At 55.5% G+C, this 27,954-nt stretch overlaps 9 protein-coding genes across 9 annotated transcripts; 5 read left to right on the top strand and 4 right to left on the bottom strand.

Annotated features, from left to right (window-relative positions):
- Window positions 1–200: 200 nt before the first annotated feature.
- On the top strand, window positions 201–692 carry BGZ61DRAFT_492936 (bladder cancer-related protein BC10-domain-containing protein; the record flags this gene model as incomplete). Its single annotated transcript, XM_046250589.1, has 2 exons — window positions 201–217; window positions 266–692. 2 exons carry the CDS (start codon window positions 201–203, stop codon window positions 690–692), a joined length of 444 nt encoding a protein of 147 aa, XP_046106163.1.
- A 142-nt stretch (window positions 693–834) lies between these two features.
- Window positions 835–5,040, bottom strand: BGZ61DRAFT_449140 (uncharacterized protein). Its single transcript, XM_046245565.1, has one exon. It carries the CDS (start codon window positions 4,872–4,874, stop codon window positions 966–968), a length of 3,909 nt encoding a protein of 1,302 aa, XP_046106162.1. The 5' UTR covers window positions 4,875–5,040; the 3' UTR covers window positions 835–965.
- A 487-nt stretch (window positions 5,041–5,527) lies between these two features.
- BGZ61DRAFT_449139 (putative lipase/esterase family protein) lies at window positions 5,528–6,882 on the bottom strand. Its single transcript, XM_046245564.1, has one exon. It carries the CDS (start codon window positions 6,707–6,709, stop codon window positions 5,768–5,770), a length of 942 nt encoding a protein of 313 aa, XP_046106161.1. The 5' UTR covers window positions 6,710–6,882; the 3' UTR covers window positions 5,528–5,767.
- A 1,435-nt stretch (window positions 6,883–8,317) lies between these two features.
- Window positions 8,318–10,036, bottom strand: BGZ61DRAFT_349377 (uncharacterized protein; the record flags this gene model as incomplete). Its single annotated transcript, XM_046240145.1, has 2 exons — window positions 8,318–9,672; window positions 9,718–10,036. 2 exons carry the CDS (start codon window positions 10,034–10,036, stop codon window positions 8,318–8,320), a joined length of 1,674 nt encoding a protein of 557 aa, XP_046106160.1.
- A 3,300-nt stretch (window positions 10,037–13,336) lies between these two features.
- Window positions 13,337–14,130, top strand: BGZ61DRAFT_212246 (uncharacterized protein). The gene is made up of 2 exons (XM_046238027.1): window positions 13,337–13,961; window positions 14,054–14,130. Exon 1 carries the CDS (start codon window positions 13,384–13,386, stop codon window positions 13,747–13,749), a length of 366 nt encoding a protein of 121 aa, XP_046106159.1. The 5' UTR covers window positions 13,337–13,383; the 3' UTR covers window positions 13,750–13,961; window positions 14,054–14,130.
- BGZ61DRAFT_449134 (fungal-specific transcription factor domain-containing protein) lies at window positions 13,474–16,356 on the top strand. Its single transcript, XM_046245563.1, has 6 exons — window positions 13,474–13,961; window positions 14,054–14,066; window positions 14,124–14,133; window positions 14,182–15,066; window positions 15,114–15,224; window positions 15,288–16,356. Exons 1-6 carry the CDS (start codon window positions 13,904–13,906, stop codon window positions 16,119–16,121), a joined length of 1,911 nt encoding a protein of 636 aa, XP_046106158.1. The 5' UTR covers window positions 13,474–13,903; the 3' UTR covers window positions 16,122–16,356.
- A 1,646-nt stretch (window positions 16,357–18,002) lies between these two features.
- Window positions 18,003–21,845, top strand: BGZ61DRAFT_417789 (fungal-specific transcription factor domain-containing protein). The gene is made up of 2 exons (XM_046243416.1): window positions 18,003–18,598; window positions 18,669–21,845. The coding sequence occupies exons 1-2, from the start codon at window positions 18,492–18,494 to the stop codon at window positions 21,475–21,477; spliced, it is 2,916 nt and encodes a 971-aa protein (XP_046106157.1). The 5' UTR covers window positions 18,003–18,491; the 3' UTR covers window positions 21,478–21,845.
- Window positions 21,663–23,372, bottom strand: BGZ61DRAFT_492931 (chorismate synthase; the record flags this gene model as incomplete). The annotated part of the gene is made up of 4 exons (XM_046250588.1): window positions 21,663–21,835; window positions 21,914–22,894; window positions 22,938–23,073; window positions 23,349–23,372. The coding sequence occupies 4 exons, from the start codon at window positions 23,370–23,372 to the stop codon at window positions 21,663–21,665; spliced, it is 1,314 nt and encodes a 437-aa protein (XP_046106156.1).
- A 245-nt stretch (window positions 23,373–23,617) lies between these two features.
- BGZ61DRAFT_531108 (uncharacterized protein) lies at window positions 23,618–24,832 on the top strand (the record flags this gene model as incomplete). The annotated part of the gene is made up of 2 exons (XM_046253660.1): window positions 23,618–24,568; window positions 24,617–24,832. 2 exons carry the CDS (start codon window positions 23,618–23,620, stop codon window positions 24,830–24,832), a joined length of 1,167 nt encoding a protein of 388 aa, XP_046106155.1.
- Between the last annotated feature and the right edge of the window lie 3,122 nt (window positions 24,833–27,954).

The raw sequence follows: 27,954 nt of genomic DNA, 5'->3' as shown, positions 1-27,954 counted from the left end.
GCTCTCCCGCCCTTGGGACCCAAGAGACTTGGTCGCCCGCCTCGGCCCTTCCCTCGGCTCCCACTCGCTTTTCGCTGCCGCATCCCGCCCTTCTGCCGCTGCCCGTCACATGTTGCCGCTGCACTAGTGGCGTGACGCTCCCAACCTCAACACCACCAAGCGCATCGCGACATCTGGCTCCAGTCACCTCCGCCGCCATCATGTTTTGCCTCCGCAGGTATGTTTTCTCTTCCCTCATTAATGTCGTCGCCGCTAACGGGTCTAGCTGGCTTCCCCTCCTCTTCATCCCCACCAACGCCTCGCCGGCCTTCATCTTCCTCTTCTTCGTCTGCACATACTTTCTCAACCGCCCCTGCGTCTATTGCTCCATCCTCCTGCTCATCCTCTTCCTGACCTCGTGCAACTGGTCCGACCGTTGCTTCTTCGACTTTGGCAGCAACTGGTTCCTCCCCAGACCCGGCTCCCCGAGTCTTGCACTCCCGACGGATGTCCTACCCGACTCGGCCGATTTGTTCAACGCGAGCGTCGTCGAAATGATCAACTCGACTGCCACTGCCGTGACCAACGCCGCATTAGACGCAGCCGCTGCGCGCAAGGCCGAGTGGACCGGGCTAGGAATCGAATGGTTGCGCAGTCTTCTAGGGAAGCGAGAGTGGAGGATCGACTGCATGGACATTTACATTCGTTTGTGAGTCTCGATATTAGGAGAAGGCTCTGGGCGGGTAGGACGGACTCCGATGGAGAGGTAATGGATGGAATCTACCAAGGACATCGGCTATATACCACGAGGAAAGGCATAGCAAGGCGTTAGAATGGCACATGTTTTCTGTCCGAATTCCGTCTAAATATTCATATTGACCCTATTCACATCATAATTATAAACATTCGTGATACGCACTATTCAATCTCGCTACAGGAACCCAATCATCAAAGACGTCCCAGGTATATCCTTCATGGCACTTGCATCAGATATCTAAATTTGACCCCGCTGACGGCTCTTCAATAGGCTCAGCGTCCTTGACCTCCAGGTTTTCCTCCATCAGTTCCTCAGCCTCAACTGTAGGCTCTGTGACAGCTTCATCCGTAGACTCGAGGGATTCATCGTCGGCCACGAGGGTCTCAGACTCTTCAACCGAGACGTCGGTGGGCAGGACGGACTCTTCGGGGAAGGGCCCCTCGGCAATAGCTTCGTCGGCGGCAGGCTCTTCAAGGATAGACTCTTCTAGGGCAGACCCCTCGACAAAGGCATCAGGTGCTTGAAGTTGGCTAGACGGTATAGCCTCAAAAAGATCACTAGGCTGTGTGGCCTGTGACACAAGCTGCGTCTCCGTAATCCTGATAGTTGCCGTCTCGACCGAAGTCACAGTCTCAACGATCCGCACGATTCTCTCGGAAATGACCGTCTTCGTCTCGCGAAGTGGCTCTTGGACTGGCGCCTCAGTTTCCTGGCTCGATGAGGGCTCACCATCATGAGTCGGTGAATATGAGGCACAGGGGTCCTTGGATCCAGATGAAGCCGGGACAGTGGTGTGGCTGTCATGAGGGGTCGAGCTGCTCTCCGTAGCTGAAAGGCATTCGGAAGGGGTAACGCTCTCCTGGATGGGGCTCTCCTCGACAACGCTGGCGTCGGGGATAACCTCACGCTCAACGATCTCAGTCTCCGCAACCTGACTCTCTTCGACCTGGCTTTCCTCAACGTGAGACTCCACAGCCCCTATCTCCAGAATCTGGCTCTCCGCAACCTGATTTTCTGCAATTTGGCTGTCTTCGATCTGGGTCTCCTCAACCTGGGACTCTACAGCCCCAATCTCCAGAACCTGGCTCTCTTCCATTTCAACCTGAGCCCAGCTCTCTTCAGCCTCAATCTCAAGAACTCGGCTCTCTTCAACTTGAGTCTCCTCAACCTGAATATCAGCCTGGCTCTCAGCCGTCGCCACAATCTGCACGCCTGTCGCAGCCGGCAACTGAGTAACAGTGATTGTTGGGCTCACCACCAGTGTCTGGAACGTTCGGGGATCCGACTGCGTCTGACCACCTCGCATGGCAAGCACCAGGATCAGCAAGCTCATCACGCCAATCATGAGATTCCTCTTGTCCTGCATCAAGACACGAGCTGACTCAAGGAGCAGCTCCGGGAGGCTGTCATTCTTATTCGACTTAGGAGCCTCGTGGGAAGTGTAGGCCTCGGCGGAGGGAGAGTGAGCCTCGCGAGAGGTATAGTTGGGCATGGGTTCGGTTGAGGGTTGATATCGTTCCTCATACTGTGCATGAGCCTGGTATTGGTGTTCGTCATCTTGCGTAGGAGCGTGGCCGTAAATTTCCCGAATTCTCTCCTCCTCTCGTCTTAGTTGCTCTTCAAACTCCGGAGTAGAGTCGGGGATTTCAGCGGTCGCAGAGGTTTCAGCGGTAGGCTCAGTAAAAGAAATTTCTCTGTCGTGGACCTCATCGAGATGCTCAACATGATCTTCGTGAGCATCAGAATGCTCTGAGAGATGGTCGTTATGAAGGTCTTCATGAAGTTCCTTATCGAGATCTTCAAGTTCCTCATCGAGGTCTTCATGAAGTTGCGCACCGAGGTCTTCATGATGCTCATCGTGCTCTTCATGACGCTCGCCATGCTCTTCATGACGCTCGTCATGCTCTTCGTGGCTCTCGAGAGGTTCATTATGATGTTCCAAGTTGTCGTCGTGGTCGAGCTCACGCTCCAAGTCTTCATCCTCCAGCTCATCCTCCATATCTTCATGATCCGAGTATTCGTCTTCATGAAGATCATTCAGCTCATCCTCGTACTGCTGCTCCCGAAGTTCCATCTCTCTCTCTTGTTCAATCTCCAGCCGATTTAGCTCCTCTTGAGCTTTTGGGTTGACAAGAGGCTCGAGTTCGACGTCCACTCGTTCCATCTCCTTCCAGCAAGCCTCCCAAGCGCCAGCCTTCATCAGACCGTTTGATGCATACACCTTGACGCGGAAGATCTTGCCTGGGCCGAGCGAGTCGTAGCGGATATCGCTGCGACACGTCTTGCACCAGTGGATCTGATCCAAACTGCGCTTTGAGGTCCTTCGGTCGTCGTCATCGTAGTCCTCATCTTCACTATCCGTCTCGTCCGTCAAGGTCATTTCGTTGGACGGGCCGAGGTAGTGACCACACTCGAGGATACGGGCGCGGCGTCGCATTGGCAACTCCAGGGCCTCAAGCAACCGCTCCTCGAGAATCTCATAGTCGTTCTGAGGGTGAGGCAGCAGGATTCCGCGCTCAACAGTTGTGTCGCCCATGCGGTCCTGGAGCTGTCGCCAGGCATCACGCAGGGTCTTGCCATCCTGGCCCAACTCATCCGTCGTGGCACGATCCAACACGTCTCCCCAGCCCCATCGCAGTGGCAGGAGAGTGACGTGGAGGAGGACAAGCGGTGGGGTGTTTCTCTTGAAGCGAGGGGGTGTCTTCTTGGGAGAGTACTGAGCAGAGACACTGGGAGATCCCAGGCGAGATATCGTCGACATGCCCCGCCTGCCTCGAGGAGATCCCATCACCGACGCTGGCGGTGAGGACATCTGCATGGCCTTGACAGAGGAGGGCGACCTGAACGCAGGCCGTGGGGTTTCCCTCATGGTGGGCACAAATTCTTGTTCGTGGTCATACTGGCTGATGTCTGAGATGCGAGGGGATGCGTCCATTTGCGCAAGCTTGCCCATCTTTCTGTGATCCGATTCGGAGAGAGAGCCCATGGAGCTCCGTGGGCTGTGGTCGCTAAACACGTCGTCGTCGATGTCATTGCGAGAGCTGCTGCGCTCGTCTTCTGTTGAGTGGTGGCTTTCGGCAGCTACTGATCTGTGGCCATTTGACTGGCGGGCACTTACCGGGTGAGACATGTAGCTATCTTCGGCGCCGTGCATTGACTCTCGTTGGTGGCTGCGAGTGGACTCTGCGCGGCTGTGGATAGACTCTCGATGACTGTTGAGTGACTCTCGGTGACTGTTGGTTGACTGTCGCCCGCTGTAGATAGACTCGCGATGGCTTGCAGCAACCGAGTGGGCGTCTGAATGGCGAGCACTGCCAGGCCGAGAGTGGGAGACGTAGCTATCTTCTGCACCAGAACCGCTGTGGGTAGATTCACGTCCACGAACGGATTCTGCTGCATGGCTATCGAGAGAATCTCGTTCACCGCCAAAAGACTCCGCACGGCTATCGAGAGAATCTCGTTCACCGCCAAAAGACTCCGCATGGCTGTGAAGGGACTCTCGTCCATCGGCTTGGCTCTGAAGAGACTCTCGTCCGTGACTCTGGGCAACAGAGTGGGCATCTGAAGGACGAGCACTACCGCCCTGGGAGTGGGAGATAAAGCTGTCCTCGGACCCAGAGAGACTGTTCATCGATTCTCGCCCCCGGTTCATCTCAATCTGGTCGACAATGTCCCTCGCCGCAGCGTGGATCAATGCCTCTGTCCGATGAGACGTCCGGCGATGCGAGACGTATGAGCCTGATGATCCAGACCCAGTAGATTCTCGACGAGAGTCCGAAGCCTCTGACTCGCTCTCTGAGTGATGTGCGTCTTGTGTGTTTTCGTCCGCCAGCGGAGTTGCATCGGCATCATTGGCCGCCGCCTTGTCTTGTGTATCGTCCTCGAGGTCTTTGGGGATGGGGGTATCTTGATTGTCTTCTGGCTCGTCTTTGGTGTTGTCGAGCTCGATATCGGCCTCTGGCTTGACCTCTGGCTCAGCCTTTGGTTGGGTGCTTGACTCGGTCTGTGTCTGTTCGACACCGAGATCCTTCACCTTCTCCATCTCGGTGGGCTCGTCGTGGTCCATAGGTTCGCTGATGCAAGACTGGTCGACGTGAATCTCAAAGTCGAGGTCCTGAGCCTTGTTCCTTCGGGGCATCGAGGTGGGTATTGTGTATGTACGCCGCAGGTTCGTGGTAACAAAGGGCGGCCGCAAAAGAAATGTACAATGAGTAAGGAAAGATCTTCCTGGGAGCGTGCAGGTGTTATTTGGTGTTTTGGCAGGCGCTGGCGGGTGTGGCCTGTAATGGTTGGTCGAGGTGGTCGGGATCGGCCCAGGCGTTTGTTTACCCCCGTTGCTGGGTCGACCGGCCGCAGATGACCTGTTGGCGGGCCTGCGGGCTCGTCACTGTCACAGCTTATCACCACACAGCATGACAACCGGGGTGGAACAAGCTTGGTTAAATGCGTCAATTCGTCTGTCGTGTCAGTCGTTGATTTATCCTCTCTTCACCGTCCCAGGGACTATGTTCTTGAGGTTTCCACTGGTATTTACTCTGACCTTGTGATGTCATTCCGGAGGCCGTTGCCCCGGACAAATATGGAGTCTATGCGCCCGACCAGGGTGATAGTGGCATTGAGAATGGGTGTTTGAATGCATCGAATTTGAATAAATGACCAAGTTCATGTCCCACACCATCAAGTCGAGTTGAGGTAGACCGACCAGTCAGAAAGACATCGCATCCGCATTCCAAAGCGCAACGTGGAACCTCTATTAATAGAGGACTGTTCCGGTTACACTGGATTTAGAGTGGAATTGTTGGCATTCACTATCAAATACAACGCTATACTCGTACAAGAATGGAGGTGCAACCAGGCCCGGATTATCAGCGAAAAAGATAAACAGCGGCCAGCACATATTAGCCCTCCCAGGTCCATCCGTGCTTCTCATACGTCTCTCTCAGCAACTTCACAGCCCTACCAAACGCCTTGTCCTTGACTTCCTTCTTGATAATTAAATCAGGGACTACTCCGGTTAGCAACGACTTACAATTACATGGACAACTCACGTTCTAGGTACCCATGGAACCCCTTCTCCTCGTATAGGACTTCGACTCTCGGGGTTTCCCCATTCTGTTGGTCTTCGCCGTTGATCCGCTCCGCAAACGCCATCTGCTCCGCCACTACGATATCGATTGCCGGAATCACAAACAGCATCCGCTCCGGGAGTGTCTCCCTCTTTGCGAGCACGGGATTCAATCTCGGATTGTTGAGATGGGTTGCTCGCGCCGGGCTTGCGTACGCATCAAACAAGGGAAGCAGCACTTCCGCGGGGTCCCGTTTGGGAAAGTCGGCGGGCCTTGGCTTTTCTTGCGGCCTGAGCCGTAGATCGATGGGGGCATAAAAGATGACGCTGGCTTTGATCGCTGTGGGGGAGGGAGAGTGGCAGCTCTCCTGTTGAGTCGCCGCGAGGGCAAGATTTCCACCAGCCGAGAACCCGCTGATAGTCATCAACGTAGGGTCCGCACCCCATCGAGCTTCAGCATTCCCGTGAAGCCATCTAATTGCGGTATCCACATCATCAATAGCCGTCGGAAAGACATGTTCGGGCGCGAACCGATGCGTGATGCTCACAACGACTGCGCCCGTCTCTTTGGCGATGCGGTTGTCAAACACGGATAGACCATCGGGGATACCTCCAACAAACGCGCCGGCATGAATCTCCACATGCAATGGCCTAAGCTTACGACCTCGGCCTACACCAGCTGCTTTGTGAATCAGAGCACGAATAGACAGTCCAGGTGCGATTGGCAGACGCTCAACGGTGAATGGGCGGGAGAATATATACGGGATGGCTGCGATAGAGTAGGAGATGAGGGTCATTTGCTGTAGAAAGAAGAGCCGCCAACGCAGGTTCCAAGGAATATTGCGCTTAAATAGAGCCACAAGCGTGGGCCGAAACCAGGAGTGCAAAGTCTCAAATATGAAAGACATTTTAATGCTTTTCAATGTGGTATGTGGTGGTCGGGAGATGCGGCTTTAACTCATATCTAGGGTAGTTTTAGTTGTAACCTGAGGAGTGATGGTAAGCGGTTCAACATGACGCCGAGTGCTAGGACCAATCAGTGACTGTCGCTGTATTTGGATTTATCCGTAGTGTTGAGTCCCAATTAAACATAATTGAACGGTTAGATTCTCGCTGAGGTGCAGTGATGGTGCGTTTCTAAGTTTACTCACATTGCACCGCTCACTCTGTTCATGAAGTCGGAACCTCGGTAACAGCTCAGGCCCGACGTCACGGTTCTCCGGTTCGTGGTCACCATCACCGGTATATATAGTTACAAGAACCAAGATAATCCTAGAATGTTGTTTTCGATTAACACTTCTGCCTTGTAGAACTCACGTGGGATCGAGGACGACAGTGGCCTCCATGGAGCTCGAGTAGTTTAGGTGGCGAGACGTATGTCCGGAGGCCTAGCTCCAGTGTCGGCGACCTGACGCTTGCAGTTGTTACCAGAAAGGCACGCTTTTCAGTGTCCGCATTGGCCAGAGCAAGGGCGGCATACGACAGGTTGATAGAAAACTTCATCTGGACTGGAGTTTATGGGGAAGTCTGCACACCAGTAGATATGGCAGTGCACCAGTTTATAACTACCCCCTCCCGGATCAGCAGAGCCGTTCCGCACATCGTAAAATAATCACTCAGAGCACTTCGTGAATTCTACACTAGCAACCAGACAGGTTCATGATTCAACCCACGCAACGACAGGGGCGGAACGGGAGCGCAGCCACGGCTTACGAAGGGCGTTCCTAGTGACATCCACAACCTCAACGCTAGTTTAGTTGGGTGATCGAATCTGGCCTGGTATAGACATTGTGCATGGAGTTGATGCAGACTACTTCTACCAGTAGGAGTACCTAGTTCTCGATCCTGTTTTGAGGCTCCGACGCAATCTCCCAGGGTCCTGCCGCTTGACCCGACGCTTCGCATGTAGCTCCACTGGCGTATTCTTCTTCGTGTACTTCGTGCGGCAGTTTGGACAAGAACGATCAGGCTGAGCTGAGAACCGACTGTTGGCTTCTTCTTCAGCCTCAGTTCATGTTCGTAGAGGCATATTTAGCGGCATGCCCCTTGCCAATCCCCGTCCCCTTGCAGGCGTCATGCTTGACACATGGTGGAGTCGCTCTGCAGACGACATCATATCCGCCATAAGCGGAATTCTTGATGTCGATCGATCTCTCAGATCTGAGGCTCGGTTTAGGTTCCATCGACTTATCAGATAAGAATTGGAAGAGCCATCTCATAGGCGAAATGGTGATCAAGATAAAAGCATAAACTACTCTACGGCGCACACGGCCATGACCTCAACTGGATCGGCGTTCTATTCTGGTTCGCTGATTCTTGGACTAATTTTAATAATTATCATACAGAATAGAAGTGACTAAATCAAAAACGCAATTGGCTGCTCCAACTATCATTCGTAAATGATCAAGTTCGCTAACAAGGGTGTCCTGATTCCCTGGACCATACGCCAGATAACGCCGTGCCACCATTCCATGTCCTTCAACTCCGTCCGCTTTATAAATAGCATCGAAAACAAATCAACTTCGAGTTCCCTCATAGCCCTCGCTTCTGTCCTCACCTCGGCCCTCTTCTTGGCTCTCATCTTGACTCTCAGCATGGCCCTCCCCCTCATTCGGCTTGGGTCCATGTTTCGATTTCCCAGTTCCAGGCCGGTGTGAATCTGTCTGGCCAACAAGATGATTGGCCGATCCATAAAAGCCGTGCATCTCCTCATCAACAACTCCGAGCGCGGATTGTCCCAAAGACTCGCTCCGATTCCTCTGGCGCTGGTGGGCGATTGGTGGGCGTACTGCGTTGCTGACTGTGCTTCCACCACTGGATCGTCGTCGGTCGTCTCGCGGGAATACCACAGATGAGGGAGAATTCGGTAGCTCCGGGACATATGGATTGGCCTCCAACTCCATTGCAGCTGCTGGGGTCCATCCTGGCACGCCATCTGAACCATCCGATGCGTTGCTCCAATTTCGAACGTGCCTATACGTTCCGTGGGAGTCATTGCTCGTGCGTGGTGCTGAGACGGCGGTGGATTGACTGAACCTGGGGCCACCTGTCGTGGCATTAAAGTAGTCATCATTGGGTGCAGTTGCATCAAAACTGGTGTGCCTGCTATTGCCTGCACTGCCCGAGACTGGCTGGTAACCAGCGCCTCCACCACTAGGTGTATGGTCGTTGGAGCTATAGTCTGGGCTCCCCAAATTATACGGTGAGGGTCCCGATTCTGGACCAGGCGCAGGCGGTCTCGGGGGCAGCATTAAGGGGTTGATACTCAAGGTATCACCTTCAGAGTCGGTCGGCTTAAACTCCTTTATTGAGGGGCGGGACTTGGAGGCGTCAGAGCGTCTGGGTGTGCTAACAGCGGCGACCACCTTGTTAAGATGACGAATAATGATAAATGCGGCCACTAGGACAATGATGAGAAATGCGACGGAGCCGGCGATGATACCGGCCAAGGCACCGGTGGAGAGTCCTCCGCTTCCACCACTTGAATCGGATGATGATGAAGAGGTCGGCGAGACTTTGGCAATGGCCGAAGGATATTTTTTTAGAATGAACTGCTGGCTGTCGTCGCCGTTGTCAGCCGTCGGTAGAATTGTGGGTTCGTCTGGCGTCGATATAGTGACCGCAGTCGTTCTGTATGTCGTCCGGCTGCCGGCTTCAGTTGTAGTGATGACCATCGTAGCCGTGATGGTTACGGGATCCGTAGAGTAGCACTGGTTTATAGCGCAACCCATGCCGTTGGGACAGCAGCCGTAGCTGAGCGATGACGGACACAAATACTCGCTTGCTGCGCATCCATACGTATAAGCTGAGCCTGATGGAGGCAAACACGCATCCGCCGTCTGACACAAGTAGCCGTCGGGGCAACATCCACCTACGCATGTGAGCAAAGTTTACCATATCGAAGAGAGAGACAAACCTCCATAGACGGCTTCGCAACCATACCAGCCTACCAAGGTGCCACATGTCGAGGGTCCTTTGGTGGTCGCATAGCAGCTTTCCTTAGCGCAGTCGTAATTATCCGGACAGCATCCTCCACTGAGGCTGGAAGGGCAGAGCTTCATGCTGATCCCGCACACGCCATCGTCTCTCGGTCCCAGCACCGCGGCTTCTGTAACGTGCGCTTTTTCAATCCGGTGAACTCCATCAAATCTTTTGTAATCGGCCGCCTCAATGGTGGTGGCCCAGAGAGCCGCCATCAACGAGGCGAGGCATGAATGACCCCCCCAGTTCCTCATCGTCTGTTCGTCGACGCAGGCGTCCCAAATCCGATGCGAGGTCAGACGCGCCGGCGTGCGACGGAAGTACCGTTAGGGTGTTTGGGATCGTCGCTTGATCGTGGGGCGCAGGCGCCGAGCTGGCTCAAAAAGTGGTAGACGGTCGCTTCTTAGTGGTCGCTAGCAGTCGTCGTCGGTGTTGTCAACGGGTTCACGTCGTCGATGTCAACTTGGGATGTATTTGGCAGAACCACGATCGGGAGGCAGGATGAGAATGAGGTGAGAGAATCAGTCTGTCAGCAACGGAGGCCTTTGAGAGATTCCGCCCATGGCCGGGGTCGCGGATGCTACGCCACGAGTGGGCAGCAGTGGTGTCAAGGATCCAGGCCCAGGCCTATCCCAGAGCTCGCAGCAGTTATAGGGCTGAACAACTGGGTCAAAACCGACAGCGCGGGCCTTTGGTTGGGCAGACTGGGACGACTGCGCCGCTTGCGAGGAGTGAGTGAGCCGTAAGGACAAGCGAGGTTTGGTCGGAGCGACACCGCCACGGGTGTAGATGGCAACCGGAGACTTTTACGTAGAGGAGCAGGCAGCTGGGCGAGCGACACGTCGCGGCTCAAATCCACCGGGGGCCAGCGCAGCCCAGAATAGAGCCAGCACCAGAGGCTCAGACTCGAAGGATAAGACGCGCAGCGGCTCAGACGCCGGGGCATTGCCATTTGCTGGTCGCTGTCGCAGCTGCAGCACACTGCGAGCTCCAGCTGCTCGTTTCGCTGAGCCACGGCATCCACCTCAGCCATCTTCCCAGACATACATGGCGTGCATCTGGCCGCAATTGGCTGGCAAGCCCGTAGGATGCAACATTGGGCACCGGAAGGACCATGGCTTGGGCGAGATGGTGTGCTGCGATACCTGAAAAGAGGGGCATTTGCGGAAGATGGGGCCTCATTCGCCGAGTTGGACCGACAAGGCCACGAATGGGAATGGCGGTAGGGCAGACACGAGGACGGCAGTCAAGGAGGGCCTCACCCCGACGGAGCGGCGCGGATGGGGGCGAATGGCGATCGATGATGTGCGAGTTCGTGCTGGGATGAACTGGAGTTTAAGTGATGAGAGGTGTACGTCAGGTGACTGAGGTCGTGTCGATGTCCAGGCAGGTACAACATGAAGATCCGATCCGAGCGGGCGGATACGAATTGATGACGGCATTCACCTGAGTGAAGCCTTTAATGGATGTCTCTGTTGGCCGCTTTCATAAATCCTTGCTCATTATTTCCATCATTCATGCCCTCTTCGATGTTGGCGTCCCGGCATAGACCCGCTGCGCTCAAGCAAGCCCATCCTCCAGCTTCGCCTTGGCAATCGTTTCTCTTGGATGCACTTTGACCGCCAAGTCATTGTGGCGAGCTGAAGCCAAAGCCATTATCTCCAAATGCACACAGCAGTTGGTGCGACACGCTTGATCAAGCCCGATCCACTGTCTCGGGTGAGACAAATGGGCAAGCAGCCAACCAGCGGCCGGCTCACGCCCATCTAGCAGGAGACGTCGAATAGTCGCAAGCCCTACTGTATGCTTGTCTCCTCTGCAGATTCTAGACTCATCCCACCGGACTTGAGCAGGCATTCACCTGAATTGTTGCATTTTGTGCGGTGTTCGACCTCGGCGCGTAACAATGACCCACCGTGTCTTTTGGCATCTGAAGCCAATGCCGCCCATCGGACAAAGAGCCTGCCATGCTAAGCAGGCAGCTGGAAGACGGGTGGGTGATGGATAATAAGGCCACTGAACACCCATAAATTTCAGCCCCAGCCGACACCGCATAAAGGGAAATAGGTTGGGTCCTGGGCTGATGATCTCAAACAGGCCCCGATCATTACCGCTCTGGAGCTTTCCATCCGCGTGAAGTCGGCCACACATCACAGGAGTGGGGACAATGGTCTCCGAACATGGAAACTCCGCTTTGGCCAGCATCGTGTCTTTGCTCTCTGCCGTCTTCGGTTTGGCAACTTTGCCCGGCTATGGCTAAACAGCCGGATCATCCGCAAGGGACTGACTCCAGCGGAGACTGACTCCAGCAGAGGCTAGTTAGCGACCCAGACGGTACTTTTTCAGGCCTTATTAGACTTCTCGTATTTCCCCAGGATCATCGCTCGAAAGATCAGCGTCGCCTTGTCCCTGCAATCTCGAGGCCGACCCGAAGGGCGGGTGACCCCGTCAGAATATTCCTCAAACTCAACCTCCGCATCCAAACTATGCGGGGGACTCGACACGAGAGATTCGACGGCGCAACTCTCATCATAATGGATTCCCTCGTATGCATCACCCAGCGGCTCGTGTCGGTGCCGGCAGATGTCGTCCCAACTTACCCCCCGCCCGAGAACACGTTTTTGTTTTGTTCCTGCCTGGACCTGGACCTGCACAAGAGCCGTAGAATAGGCTAGAAAATACCGCGGCGCTGACCGCTTGGGTAATAGAACAATTCCCATGATCTAGCCCTGGAGATCTCTACCGGCTGAAGGCCACGCGGGGCCGCGACGGATAGCGCCCTGGTCGCTGGCGTTGGGGTTCACCTCTGCCGCACCTGTCACAACGACTCGCCCATCACCACCCCGGACCAGAACGGGCGACGGCGTCGCCAACTTACCCCAGATTTTCCATCTCGCCGGGCGCTGGACGCCGGCCAAGGACCGGGTGTTGTGTCTGTGATCTGGGTAGATGCAGGGAGGGATGTTTGCCATGTGGTAAATTGCCACGTTGACGATTCATCGATGTCGGTGTGCGGCTGCGGCTGCGGGTGTGACTGCGACTGTCCATCTTCACACCTGGCTTAAGCATGCTGGATTCTCGGTGTTGCAACTCCTCCCCCAATTCAAACCCCCAAACCCGGGTCCCGGCAGCACAGTGGGAACATTGACGTCCGAGGGCTGCAGCTGTCATTGTCAGTCACTTCACAGTCACCTGCTGCGTCCGAAGCGGGCGGGGCTGCTCCACTGTAGGTGCTGGAAAGCACTGAAGCACCGGGCACAGTACCGTCTGTCGCGACCCTCGCCACTGTGAATACGCTGAAATAGGTCTCGTCCCGGTGATTAGCTCTATTTATCCCCTGTAATGCGAGCCTGTGAGCTTTAGGATTGGCCACCTATGCAGGCCGCTGCCCCTGTAATTCATCCCCCCCAAGTCCCCGACACCCCTCCAACCCCCTCAATCACGCCCGCGAGCCCCAAGCTCCCCAGAAGGTCCCCCAGACCCCCCGTAGAAAGGCCTCTCCTCTCCAAGTCGGTACCACTGGGCATTGCTGTAACCCCGCAACTTGGTGTGATCCACTTCACCCGACAGGGGTTAGACGGATGGTCAAGCAAGGCCAGGGATGGCCCGGCGCTCCAAGGTCACGATGCTGTGCAGAGATGGACCGAACCATGACGCCCCAACCAGCACAAGGCATCCGTTTTTGATTTCCCTTCTTCTTTCCCATTCCCTCGAGCCTCGGCTGCCGTCATATCTGTCTCCGTCTGTCCCCCTGGAAAGCGTTCGTCCTTGTTGCCCTCAACATCCTCCAAAACATCGAGATCCTCGAACCCAGCCGACATCGCCATCTCCCCTCGACTTCCCTGCGGTTACTCCCGGCCACTACACGGATCCGTACACCGTACCGCACCCGCCCGCCCTGCCATCATCCGACTTGCAGCCGTATTTTTCCCACAACCCAATTTGCGCCCAGAGCATGCGCGACTGAGCAAGCTACACCCTAATAAGATCCCGAGTCTGGGCTTTTCTTCTGCGAGAAGGCCATGAATGATAGCCTGATCGGGCAGATGGAAGACGAATAATTGACTGTTTTTGATCGCCTCGCCTTTTGGACTGTACATCCCCACACCAAAGACTTCATCATGTTGTTATATACCAGACTCGCGCCACCCAAGGTTCCCAAGAAGCGCTCCCGCGCAGGTACGTGTGCGCCCTACTGAAACCTCGCCGACGCCTCTGCCAGCCTCCAAGGAGCCCCCGCTAACCGTTGGAACTTGGATTGCGCCGTTCAGGATGTAGTTATTGGTGAGTACCTCTGGTTCCTATCATGACAAATTGACGCTGACATGACACCCTCGACAGCAAAGAAAAAGTAAATGCCACCCCCAACCCCGGATTGCCACTCCTAACGCGCCTATAGAAGAAGAAATGCGACGAGATCCGGCCTCAATGCGCCCGTTGTCTGGAGCGCGGCCAGGACTGCAACTACGAGCCCGTCCGGCCTCGCCAGCGTCGCCGGCGTGAATCCATCGCCTGCTTCACTAATGATGGCCACTCATCCTCCTCGGGTTCAGAGCGGGCTCTCCAGTCGCCCGATGCCACCGGTCCTGTGCATCAGTGGAAGCAAGAAACGCCCGGCAGTGAGGCGCTCCTAGATATGACGGCCCTCGCGACTGAGGCAGATCCAATCACCTCCAAAGCAGCCATTCCGAGTCCCCTGGATAGCCTCTTCGCCTGGAGCCCGAGGGACCTCCCGATCGTGTCTCCCATCGACTCGATTGATTTCCATTTTCCAGGCCTCGAAGACTCTATTGTTACGGCTCATGACGAAGAGGATGACGAAGAGGGCGACGTCGAGGAAGTCGTCCGACATACCCCGACAACAATGGTCGCCCACACCACGCGAAGCCCATCACTGGCTCTCATTGCCCCCGTCTCCGTATCGTCTCCCCTCTTCGAGTTCTGCTCTCCCAACTTCTCCGAATTCTCCGACCGCACGAACCGCCGGGCCCTGTTGGACCACTTCTGCAATGTGCTCTCCCACTTGATCGTCTTCCGAGAGGAGCGTGGCAACCCGTTCCAGCAGCTGGTTCTGCCTCTCTGCCAAAATAGCCAGTCGGTCACGAACGCCGTATATGCACTGGCAAGTGCGCACCTCGAGTTCCGCGGTGTTGAGAATGGCGAGAAGAGCGTCTACTTCCATAACAAAGCCATCCAGGGACTGGCGCAATTGATTAAGCAGGGAGCGGGGGTGAACCAGAACGAACTCTTGGCAGCCATTATGCTACTCGTCTACTACGAAGTCGTGAGTTTGTCTTGAATTGCTTAACACCGGACACTAACAATTTGAAGCTCGTTCAGCAAGGCCGGTCAAATATTGTCGACGGCCATCTCAAAGGCGCCCTGACCATTATGAGCAACAATGAAACCGCGAGCGACCCAACCGGCATTTTCCTCGAACGAGTACGTTATTCCCTTTTTCCTTTTTTGGGGGGTTTTCCATGTGACAGGAATTGACCAATACAGGCATTCCGCTTCTACGATGTGATTGCGGCCCTCTCTTTTGGGACAGCCCCCCTCTCCAGTGCTCCGGGAGCTAGCTACATGACGCCCTTCCCTCCGCTCGACTCGGGAGGTGCATCGTCGCCTTTTGGCAGCGTCGATACCCTCCTTGGCATGGCCACGTCACTCTGGCCTATTATCCATCGCCTCTCTAATCTCCTCGCTCTCAAGGATCAACTCGATTCTGCCGTCACCCATGGGGAGCTCTCCAAGGTGGCCGTTCTTCGAACTGAGTTTGAAGTTACGGCCTCGTCTATCGAGTCAGCTCTAAAGGATTGGACTCCTGGCCTGCCTTCGGACTCGGTGCTTACTCGGAATCCGGAGGAGCTTACCACCGAGCAGTCCGCAGAGAGGGGCCGCCTACAGAGCATCCTTAATAACGCGTTGGCATATCGTCACTCGGCCTTTGTCTACCTGTATCGCACCATCTACAGCTACCCCCGCACTCACCCGCTCGTGCAGCGCCACACCCATGTCAGCCTAACGCATTGCGTCGGAACCGTGAACAACGCAGGCCCCATGGGAGCTCTCTTGTGGCCCTTGTTTGTCGCCGCCTGTGAAGCCACGAGCCTGGGCGATCGAGACCTTGCACGTCAGGCTTTTGTTGCGATTGACCGTCGACAAGGCATGACAAATATCCAAAGAGCATGGTGCATCGTGCAGGAGGTCTGGAACCGTGCAGACAAAGCAGACCTGGTGCAGCAACAAGAGGAGGCCATGTTGATGGGTGTGAGGAGTGGGGGAGACCTCTGGAGGAGAGTAAGCGCTGACATGGGAGTGACAATCGTTTTTGGATGAGGAACTGGGCTTTGAGACTACGGCGGACCACGATACCACACAACTTGGGGGGGTTAGGAGTTATTTACTGAAACGAGCAACAGGGTTGGACACCGGCGTCCAACGTGTTGAAGGGGATGGGCGGTCTGCAATGTGTTTTATATTGTGGGGATCGTACTTGTCTCATCTGATAAGTGTCGACGGCGTATCCTGGATTTAGTAGCCTCGTATCAATTGATTTACTATGTTTAGACAACAAGGAACTCAGTGGACGGGCGAATTGCGGTTTAATTCCCGATGTTCTAAGTGAGCGTTAACGTTGCGAATCGATTCAAATTTGGTCCCAAACTTTATTTTGCAAACTACCTCTACACCGACGTGGATATACCCATTTCCGGACAAGAGCTGCATGCAGGGAAACGGAAAGCAACTGCCGAATTCCCTGGTTTAGCTCTTAAATATCATTTGTCATGTGTCTTGGCCCAAACTCAATGGCGACAACGTGGGGACATGGAGAGAATGTGAGGCATTCTCGGGCGTCGAGTCTACAGGGTAGGCGACGTCTCGTGGCCTATTGACAAGCAACCAATACCTCGACTGTGCATGATGATCTGCATGCCCAGACGAGGGGTTTGCAGAAAAGAGGCTGCTGCTTCCTGAGCTGACCGGTGAACCGGTGACACGTCCAAAATGCTGCCCAGCCTGCCCAGCTTGCCCTTGGAAAGTCGCACATGGACTGTGATTTGCGGCACACGGGGATTTTCAGACCGAAGGCCAAGCCCCCACAGTGAACTTGAGACCCCCGGCTTTGGAACCTTCGGGGCTTTCGGGTGGCTGCCGGATGGTCTCTCATTCTGGGTACACGGCTGGGGATGAGCTACCTGGCAAGCCATGTTTTCACGGCTATGCCGTTGTGACTAGACGCAGACTACTGTAGCGATCCCTGCTGGGGCTCAGCTATTTGGGAACATCGTTGTGGCGCCGCGTGAGATTAGGATTTTTTTTCAACCTCGCGTGACTGTGATCAATGGGGTGGCTGACCAGAAGCCGACAGCGAGTTTTGTCCTGTTGCATCGACATGCGTTTCGCTCGACCGGCCGAGATTTGGATGGAGAGCGCCACGATGTGAGGGAGCGAACCGGCTAAACGAATCCTTGACAGTGTGGTTACGTGATTCGTTAATAACACGGATCCTGCCACCCCCCCAAATTGCATCCGGAGAGAGGGGGGTTTGTTTGGTGTGTGCTGTATGACTTTCTGTTGGTGGACGAGGAGTGGGAGGATTGCGGAGGACAGCCGGTAGATGGTCCATGGTACATGGGAGTTACGTGGGAGATGATGGTAATGCAGCACTTTGATGGTCACTTGATATGGTGGGCGGGGAGCAGCGGCCCGGAATGGACAGATAGTGCGGAGAAGGGGAAAGAGGCGGCAGGAGAAGCGGTACCTAGCTTGGGAAAGCGAGGCGGCTGGGGAAAAGGAAGCAGAAGGAGAAGGTGAGGAAGGGTCTAAGGTAAAGCGGGGTGGAAGAGAGAAGGAAGGGGAGTGGGATGGAGGAATTAAGGCTACCTGCCTAGGTACCTACGTATTATTGCCCAAAGTCCCACATCGGGGTCCGGCTGAGGAGAAGTGCCATTTCCACTTGATATGCCTTTTAGGTAGGCACCTCACCATTGGGAGCACCTAGCATAAGTTAGGTATACCGAGAGAAGGGTGCATGCATGTGGCTCTTTCCTTCCACAGTAACTACTCCACATTGTGGTCTGTGGCCCGCGCCGCGCCTGCCACAAGCTTTGGTCCGGCGTGGATCGCCCCTGTCATTGTTGTCGTCCCAGTCCCTTCCCAGTTCGAGTTGAGTCCTCAACCGCGTGGCCCACCATCCTTCCGCCTTCTAGTCCTCAAGCCTGCTCGAATATCACAACCTACATTCTCCCATACTCCATCTCTCCAACGTAACTACTCCACCGTCCATCCAGTCCCGTCCATTTCCCCGTTTGGTTAAGCTTCCGTTGCTTGCCTCCCGTCCCTCCCGCCATCGCTTCTCCAGCTTCTCAAGTGATCGGCTCACATCACGTCTTCCTCTTACTTACGTCCCATGGTCGAAGCTTCGGTCCCGACCTCGACGATGTTGCTGGGCGATTGTCATGATCTCGTCTACCTCTAATACATCTCCACTGCATATTAAACCTCACCTTATACCTTCCGAACCAAGCCCATCTACCAAGGCCGTCCTCGCCTCCTTGGCCGAACCAGCCGGCAACCTTGCAAGTTGCTCCCGCGACCCCGCCGAAGTCTTGTCACTTGTCATCCATCCATCGGTGATCCATCTTGACCTCCATAAAACCCCAGCAACACGATCCTACATCTGCGCTGGACCACCATGTCCTAGCCATGGCAACCTTGATTAACACGTCGGATTCGGTTCCACCACCGCGCCCGATCCGCTTCGTACACAACCAAGGACAACCACCATCCAAGCGGCGGAGAATCAATGCTGCGTATGTCCTCTTGTCGCGCCGAAACATAGCGGGGAAAGCTGGCGGGAGAGCTTGCTAACTCGACTTGCAGCTGCTTAACATGCCGTAAACGAAAAACGAGATGCGCTGGCGAACGGCCTCTTTGCTCGACCTGTACCAAGAATGGCCATCGGTGTTTGGGATACCCGGAAGAAATCAAGAAGGAGGAGGGCGAAAAGCATGGACTTGCATGGAGACCTGAGGCCGACCGACGAGACCTACCCGATCGCCGCGACGATGACGAAGATACAAAACCCCACAAACCTATGATCCGCGCCAAGGTAACCCCCGAGGTACTGGTTGCGCCACGACCGCCGCTCGAAGCGACCTTGCTATCCAAAGCGACTGAGCCAGCTGAAGGTGATGCGCCGGGTGTGGCAGGACGCATTTCCCAGTCAAGCCATGGCCATGGCCACGATCCATCGAGCTCTCCAACAGCTGTCCGTCGCTCTGAAAACAATCGCGTTCCATACTTCCGATACTTTGGCCCAACTGCCATTGTCCCCGGCTTCAAACAAATGGTCGTTTCGGTGCGTGATCGCCGTCGCTCGACCGCTGGTTCCATCGCCCCAACTTCACCTGTGTCTACTCATAGCGGAGCTCTGGGTAGCAGCTCCGCCGCCGAGAGCGATGTTGTCATTGAGGACCTACCCGTCTACGATCCAAACGATCCGGCTCCGGTGCACCCCCTCATAATCAACCTTGTCAACACATTTTTTCTTCAGATGGGCTCGAGTTATCCGTTCCTCAAGCAACCGAGGTTTTTGCGCATGGTCAAGGAGAAAAGGGTTGAACCAATCCTTGTGGACTCCGTTTGCTCTCTTGCAGCGAGGTTTTCAGACCTACCCGCCCTTACGGGTGGAAATAACAAGATGCGTAGGACTGAGCGTGGTACTGCCTTTGCTCAGAGAGCCAGGCAGGCCACTGTTGACACGTTCCCATGCCCAACCGTTGGTGCCGTCCAGGCGTGCCTCCTGATGGCTTACGAAGGGTTTGGCGCAAGTCAAGACAGCGCATTGTGGATGTACCTTGGCCTAGCTATCCGGATGGCCGTGGACTTGGGCCTGCAGAAGGAAGTGGGAGTCCAATACCAGGGCGAAAAGGATCCCCTCTACATAAGCTGGATCAGGAAGCCTGGCGACGAGGAGAGCCCCGAGGAAAAGGAGGATGAATTGAGCCCACCCAACCCCGAGCAACAAAAGGAGGTCGTCCAGGAGCGTATGGACACGTTCTGGGCAGTCTTTATTCTAGACCGCGTCATCTCGTCAGGAACAGGCCGCCCGGTGACGTTCCGCGACGACGATTTTGAGCTCACCTTTCCCGAGCCTTCGATTGACCCGGCCACTGGGTGGCCTGCGCCCTTCCCCATCTTCCTTCAAATCATCAACCTCTACGGCCGCGTGTGTGACGTGTTGAACAAGATTCGTGATGCCCAAGACTTGACCAAGGATACTTGGGACAAGCTTGGCGAAATGGAACATGAACTTACCCGACTCTACAAGGGCTGGGACTGGCGACTGCAGTTCAACGTGAGCAACTTCAAGGTGTATCTTGGGGCCGGTCAGGGTACCACTTTCATCTTGCTGCATTTCTGGTTCCATGCCCTATTCATCATACTCCATCAGCCGACGCTGCTTACGCCCTTTGCTGAACTCCGAAGCGAACTGCAGCTGGTGCCAGACAGCCGAGAGCTCAGCATGAGCAGCGCCAAGACGATCTGTGATATCCTGTCCTTTGCGGACCTGATTGACCCTAAGAGCTTCATCGGGAACCCGTTTACAAGCCAGCCCATCTACATTGCTGCCTGCGCATTCCTCATGGAATCGAGCGCGAATGCCTCGGAGACCCCATCCAGGGCAAGTTCACCACCAGGCCTTAAGCGGCCGGAGCAGCCCACACAGGCAAAGTCGTCGAGGCACTCTCTTCTTGCCTCAGCGGCCAATCAGAACTACCAACGTTGTTACAACTCGCTTCAACAGGTTGAGATGTATTGGGGCGGTGTCAAGTACATATTGACAGCTCTAGACCAAAAGTCCAAGGGCATCTGGGATTGCGAGACATACACGTCGGAGGAGTATGAGAGCACCAAGTCCCATCGAGACAGCAAAGGCAACATAAACACGTTCCCGAGATTCGCATCCCCGAAGGTGTCAGGGCCGCCCATCGCCTGGAGTCTAGCAGGGACAGCCAATTCACCTAGCTCCAGTTTGACACTCATGTATCAGAATCCGGATACAATGGCTGGCACCCACCCCACACAGCCACTGAGGCAAACAAGTACTCCTCCCGGGAACATGGTCTACGACCCTATTAGGCAGAGCCTGCCAGAGTCAACAACTCTGCTGGCTCCAGCATATCCCCAACTAAATACCTCTGCGGTGAGGCAGCCTCCGCGACCCTCGATGCCGCGTCGACATAGCAATATGTCTGCCACCAGCGGCCCGAGTCGGCCAACGGTCAAATTCGACGTCTTGCCCGAGGACGGGTATGGCACAGAACTGTACATGGTGCCCAGATTCACGCCCTCGAACCAGCAATCCAACGGATACGATGCATACAGCGCATCATCGTCGAGCACCATGGCAGAAAACGGTGCGATTCCGGTGTCAACAATGTCCGCTACCCACCCCACCAACTGTGTAGGGGCAAATGAAGTGTACTATGGGTCAGGCGGAGTGCCATTCCAAATGCCATGGACTCAGCCGATGGGAAACATGAATTCCATCACTTTCAACAGTCACGACATTGACATTGAAGCCCTTGGTCTCCAGCAGCCGGAGTTGATCGGCCCTTGGCTTGAATACATACCCGGGGAAGTGTTGGGACTGTTTCAGAACCCGTACATGGGACAGGGCCCTTGAAATTTACTATAACCATTCACGATTTTATCCAAGTTCATACGGAAGATTACTGTATCTGCTTTACGGCGCGGGTTGGGCTCGAGGAATACCAGGTCTAGGACGGCGTTTGCAATGGGTATGGAAAACAGGGGCATGATATAGACATATCCAAGGTTGGCTTGGTCTAGGGTCTACGGGGGTTTGGCTCATGTATTTCGGGCGTTCGCAATGTGATGTGGATTGAATGCTAGGTCACTTAGGAGCGGGTACCGACCGCTATTCAGACCGATGTTATGGTTTGCGACATGATTCAGAAAGGTTGTAGTCTTTGATACGCAAGAGACGACGAGAAATATAGTGCATGGACATATCCAATCATCTAACTTATATGAACAGGACATTTAATTGGTATTTATACGTCGGCGACCCTCATGACACATCCTCCTTTTTATTTTACGTTTCGACTTCTTAAGAGAAAGACCCTTACCCACCTGGCGGGCGTGCTGGGACATGATAGCATCGGCACTGACCAGCGCGGCCATGCCCTCAACAATGGGCACGGCACGGGGCACGACACAGGGATCGTGGCGGCCCTTGGCGGTCAAGACACCCTCGCCAGAAGCATCGTAGCGAGCGGTGGTCTGGTCCTGGCTGATGATGGCCGGGGGCTTGAAGGCGACCCTGAAGAAGATGGGCATGCCGTTGGAGATGCCGCCCTGAATGCCACCGGAGTGGTTGGTCTTGGTCTGCAGGCGGGAGCGGGGGATGCCCGTCTTCTCAGCGGCGGCATCGAGGGCCGGGGTAGCGACGAAGGGGTCGTTGTGGACGCTGCCGAGCATCTCGGCGCCGTGGAAACCGGAGCCAATCTCAAAGCCCTTGACTGCGGGGATGGACAGCATAGCGTGAGCGAGGGTGGCCTCGAGCTTGTCGAAGCAACGCTCGCCGAGGCCAACGGGGGAGTTGCGGGTGACATAGGTGACAGAGCCGCCAGTGCTGTCGTTCTTGTCGCGCAGTTCGGCAATGCGGTTCTCCATGCGTCGGCCGGCTTCTTCGTCAGGACAGCGGACCGGGAGGAATTCGTCAACCTTGGCCTTGGTGATGGTCTCGGCGAGACTGAGGAAGGCAGGGTCAGAGCTCATGCCGTCAGCGTCTTCAAAGAGCTTGATGTTGCCGACGGAGGTGACAAAGGCGACAATGTCAATGCCGTAGGCCTCCTTGAGCCACTTCTCAGCAACAGCGCCGGCAGCAACACGGGCGGTGGTCTCGCGGGCACTGCTGCGGCGGCGGCCGGAGCTGGCCTTGATGCCGTACTTCTCGAGGTAGGTCCAGTCGGCATGGCTAGGGCGAGGAAAGAGGTTGATGGTCTGGTTGCCGTAGTCCTTGGGGTGCTGGTCCTCGTTGGGGACAGTGAGGAGGATGGGCGTGCCCAGATGGATATCTCTATATGACGCCGTTTTCGGTGCCGGAGTGGATGGTGACACGGTCCTTTTCGTTGCGGGGGGTTGTGATGCTGGACTGGCCGGGGCGGCGGCGGTTGAGCTGGGGCTGGATATCGGCCTCGGTGAGCGCGAGCGCGGGGGAGGGGCACTGATGAGCAAGTGGAAGTTCCGCTTTGGGCTGCTAGCTGCAGGCAGGTTAGGTTAGGTACTGACTTAATTCCCCAATTAATTAGTAGCAAACGTCAAAATTCAACAGCCGTAGGAGCAACGACTCAATTGCGCAGGGAATTTGCGTTGAAGGAAATAAACGCCCAGGCTCGTCTACCTGACCACGATTTCTTCTCATCGAGGAATTGGTGCGGTTGTGGTGACTCAAACTCTGGTTAATTCATCTTCCTCCGCCGCAACCAATAGCGGATTGCCGTCGGCTTACAAGGGACCTCCGGCACGTACGACCCCAGCCGCAGGGGCATCCATCACCTCGAACCACTGAGAACCCTCTGAAGCCCGCTAAAGCCACAGCCGGTCGAGGACCCCGCCTGCGGTTCGTCGCCTCGCTGCAAGGCTGACATGTTTTTCAACTGCCAACTCACGATGCATACTAACAGCTCTCAACACTTTTCGACCTAATTAGCCTCAACCAGGGAACTCACGCCGCTCTCCAACGGTGGAACAATCGACTCCATGTCCCATTGAGTCAATCCCAAACCACACACCTCGCAATGACTCTCCTTAACCGCCTAGTCCGCCCATCGAGACGCCTCACCTCCCTGGCTTCATTTGTCCCCCGGCGATGCTTCACCAAGGCTGCATCTCATCCCTCAAACAAGGTCCAGGTCTACACGTCTGCTTCTCAAGATCCATTTCTCAACCTCTCTATCGAGCATCACCTCCTGCAAAACACACCGGAAGACTCCACCATCCTCATCCTCTACACCAACGCTCCCTGCATCGTCTTCGGCCGCAACCAGAACCCCTGGATGGAAGTCAACCTACAGCGACTGGCCCAGATTAGAGATTCGCCCTCTAGTATCGGATGGTCCGCTGGCCCCGTGCAGCTCGTCCGGCGACGCTCCGGAGGCGGTACTGTATTTCACGATGGCGGCAATGTCAACTTTAGTGTCATCTGCCCTCCAGCTGCCTTTGACCGAAACAAACATGCCGATATGGTGGTGCGCGCTCTCGCCACCCTGGGACGGCCCAATACTCGTGTCAACGAGCGACACGACATTGTCATGGATGTCCCCGGAGATGCCATTGGTACATTCAAGATCTCGGGTTCTGCCTACAAGCTGACGCGCCTCCGTTCATTGCACCACGGCACATGCCTCCTGCGGAGTCCCAACCTGAGCAACATCTCGGGAATGCTGCGTTCCCCTGCTGAAGCGTTTATCAAGACACGCGGCGTGGACAGTGTGCGCAGCCCTGTTAGGAACGTTGACATTGAGAATGCCGCGTTTGAGGCGGCCGTGGTGGGCGAGTTTGGTAAAATGTACGGCGAGTTTCAAGTTAGAGACAAGGTTGATGAAGAGGCCCTCAGTATTGTCAACATCCGCAAGGGCTATGACGAATTGCGGTCCAGGAGCTGGATCTACGGGCAGACGCCCAGGTTCACTCTGTCAACGTCCCCATACGACGATGACCCCCGGGAGAGGCCCATGTTGCCCTTCGATGTGAGTTTGAACCCCCCAGAGTGGCAGGACTCACTGACAAACCATCAGCTTAATCTCCGCTTCGAAGCTAGGCATGGTGTCATCGAGGACTTCGCCGTTGACAAATCATCCGGCATCTCGGCTCTCAAGACGACATCCTTGTACGATGTCACCGACTGGACCAAGCAGCTCGCCCAAGCTGGCATGGCCAACGAGAACGCTGCCAAGGTCGGGCCATGGATGAACGATGTCCTGGGAAACCAGTTTACCAGGCCTACGCAATAACCTGGGGCCTAGCAGTGGGCATAAGACCAGACATCCGGCCGGATACGAACAAAACCGCCCTCATTCTTACACACCATTTGAATCACAAGGCAGGCATTCCGAGTTCCATGGTCCAGGCCGGTGGATGCCGGTTACGCACTCGGAGCGTTAATCAGGATACCCACACACTTCTAAGCTGAGCCTCACCCGCGTCGCGTCGCAAGACAAGATGTGGTGCCGTCTTCTTACGACAAATAGTTATGTCTCTCTCATCTCCCGGCCTCACCCGGGTCCAGGAATGAGCCTTACACCCAACCACGGGGGCGAGCGAGGACTCAGACATCACATGGCTTGTCAGCCGACCCGTGTCTCAACCACTCCCACAACTACCAACCCCCTCGTGCACACCTTCACAGCCGCGTCGTGATGGATTTCTCGCCGCACTGTCCTAGCAGCGCGACACTACTGGTCCCATTGCCCGGAAGTGAACAAGGTGTGGCTGCAGAGCCAGAGCCCGTCAAGGGAAGGATTTCGTGGTGAAGCTGTGAGACATTGAAGGTAGGGCATCGAGACTGAGCGAGAAGCCCGTGAGGCATCATCAGGATCGGTAGTTTGGAGAGTAAGGGGTGCATGTTGCATCAGATGGACAGTTCATGGAGATGGGGCAATCGGGAATGTGATCCCCGAGACATGCGAGCGGTGCGCGAGGATCTCACGCACTTTTCTTGCGAGTTGCAAAATGAATGGTACCGATGGACGAGAATGGACGTGATGGTGTCGACCAGGGTGATGAGGTGGAGGGTATGAATGAAGATGGATGGCGAGTAAAGGGGCTGGCTGGAAAGCGGATGCGAACTGCCAGTCTCACCAGCTAAGCCGGGTCCCGAATGCCCCCCCGAAACTGAATGCCAAATGCCGTCGTTCGTCTGGGCGAGGACGGCAACTCCATCCGTTCGGCCTTCTTCCATTCCTCAGCTTCGACTTTGTCGCACATTCAAAACTCTTATCTCAGACCTCTTATCTGACGAGGAATCCTTCAGTATCATGTCCCACAAACGGGTGGTCCTAAAGTGAAACATACTTACGTTCTGTACTCCGTGCAATCCCAGTAGCCACACGCTCCACCACACACGCACCCATCACATTAGTGATCCTCAACCAACGCGAGGATGACGTGCAGCACAGCTTTCCCAAGGCGCAACTGAGAGCTGGTTCGCCACAGCCCCCTTACGATCAGCGCTGGAAGAGCCTCGCACGGTATCCTGGCGTCTTCTCACCGTAGTGGCGTTCTTGCTCACCTCTGTTATCATTTCACTGAGCTAGCCTCTTTCTTGTGCCACCCTCCCTCAGCGCTACAAGGCTTCTAGGGAGTACGGCGGCTTCCGGATGCGGTTGGTGATTGGAGGGCTGACCTGACGAGGTGAGGCGAGGCGAACATCCTAGTTTGGCGGGGAAATCATCCTCTGGGTGGAGGGGTCCGAGTCCCGTTGTGAACTTGCGTGCAAAGTAGAGACGCTGAAAATAGTGCTGTGACACATCCGTAGCCCTGTTCTGCTCCGCATATGCCCCGGATTTCCGTGGCAAGCCGTGAGACATCTCTTTGCTTTTTCGGCGGCGCCCCCTTCCCGTTCTGGGGTTGCTTTCGGAAATCTGCTGCTGATGCCCGGGGAATGTGTCCATGCAGCCCGTCTGCGATCGAGAAACACCATCCGGGGGAGCTTTCGCACCGGGTGTCAGCACCACTATCACCATCAGCATCTGCAGTTCTTATCAGTGGTGGCGCCGGAGCCTTCCGTCATAGACTCCCGATTCTTAGGCCTCCCAAGTGCCTTTATGGTTCCCGTGCCGCGGTGGAGTAGTCACGCCGAGTTTAATCGCCGCCTGAGCATCTACGGAGTGGGCTCGGTGGTATTGGATCTGGGGATCTACTGGGGAAAGGCCAGGCCCAGCTCATGCATGAATCCCCGAACACTGCGTTCCAATATAGTACCCAGGATGTAGGTTTAGGCGTGGCAGCCAGTACATGTGAACAAGGTCGCTCCGCAGCGCTCCGTGTGGAGTTACCCCGGACAGTAGAACTCGGATGGGAACCGCCCGTTGAACGCATGTTGCGCCGGCGCCAGGTGCTTGGGCCCAACCTCATGAAGCCGTAAACCGAGATGTGTGTAACGTGGCAGGGCCATGAAATGGCGAAAATCAAGTATTTTGGCACTCAGGGTCGTTTCCCGTCTCCCACACTGTTGCGTCGTCGCCGCTCGTCAGCGGTTCACTTGCAAGGTGAGAGGGAGTATTGGGCTGGCCTAGACTCTGGGGGACGCGATGGGGTGACGGGATGTGATGAATCACATTTTGCCGTCGTAGCGGTTAGGAGTATTAACTAGACGCAGCTGTGGTGCGATGAGGCATTGCCATTTCCAGAGTAGAATAGGCGATATGTTGGAGCTGGCGTCCAATAGAACCTGCATGAGATGAGAGAATTCTACCAAGCCTTCGGATCCAAGCGTTGGTAACCCGAAAACATGTCCGAATCGGGCGACGTGCTTGAAGGATTCGATGTGAGATTGGCCCTAGCTTGGTGGCCAAAGCAAGTGCCTGCCGGAAAGTGTGATGAGAAATTAGGAAACGCGCTTCTTGGACGGGATGCCGGCCGAAATGTTCACATTTGGCTTGATGTAACACTTGCCTGTCGATCTTTGCTCATGGACATGCAGAGGGAGGCCATCGACACCACCTTGAGAAAATTCCCGCGATTCTGGCAACAGCGTAGCACCCTTGGCGATTATGCTGCATGTCCGTCGTCTTCGCGAGTCGTGTCAGACCTCAGACCAGGCACGATGACGGAACGGCTGCAACGGGGGAGGCATACCGTCGCTTACGGCGGGACAACGTTTCAATGGGCGTTGTCCAAGGGACTAGACCCTAGTCCTGCGTACGCATCACCTGCATTGCGCACATTCAGGGTACAGGGCTCCTACCATGGTTTGGAAGGGGATGCTGGGAGCTGCTGGGTATTGTTTGTACTGTCTGGGTACCGTAACACCTCACCCCTGCAACGCCGCAGTAGCTGCAGGGTTGGTCTCGACTCTGGCGCTGATAGCTCGTTGGTGGGCGCTGGGCTGGTTCTTTGACGGCTGGGCGTCGAC

Source organism: Ilyonectria robusta (assembly GCF_021365365.1).
Source record: "Ilyonectria robusta strain PMI_751 chromosome Unknown BGZ61scaffold_7, whole genome shotgun sequence".
Classification (NCBI taxonomy): domain Eukaryota; kingdom Fungi; phylum Ascomycota; class Sordariomycetes; order Hypocreales; family Nectriaceae; genus Ilyonectria; species Ilyonectria robusta.
The sequence above is the reverse complement of the archived record's forward strand: the minus strand, read 5'-3'. Positions and strand labels throughout refer to the sequence as shown.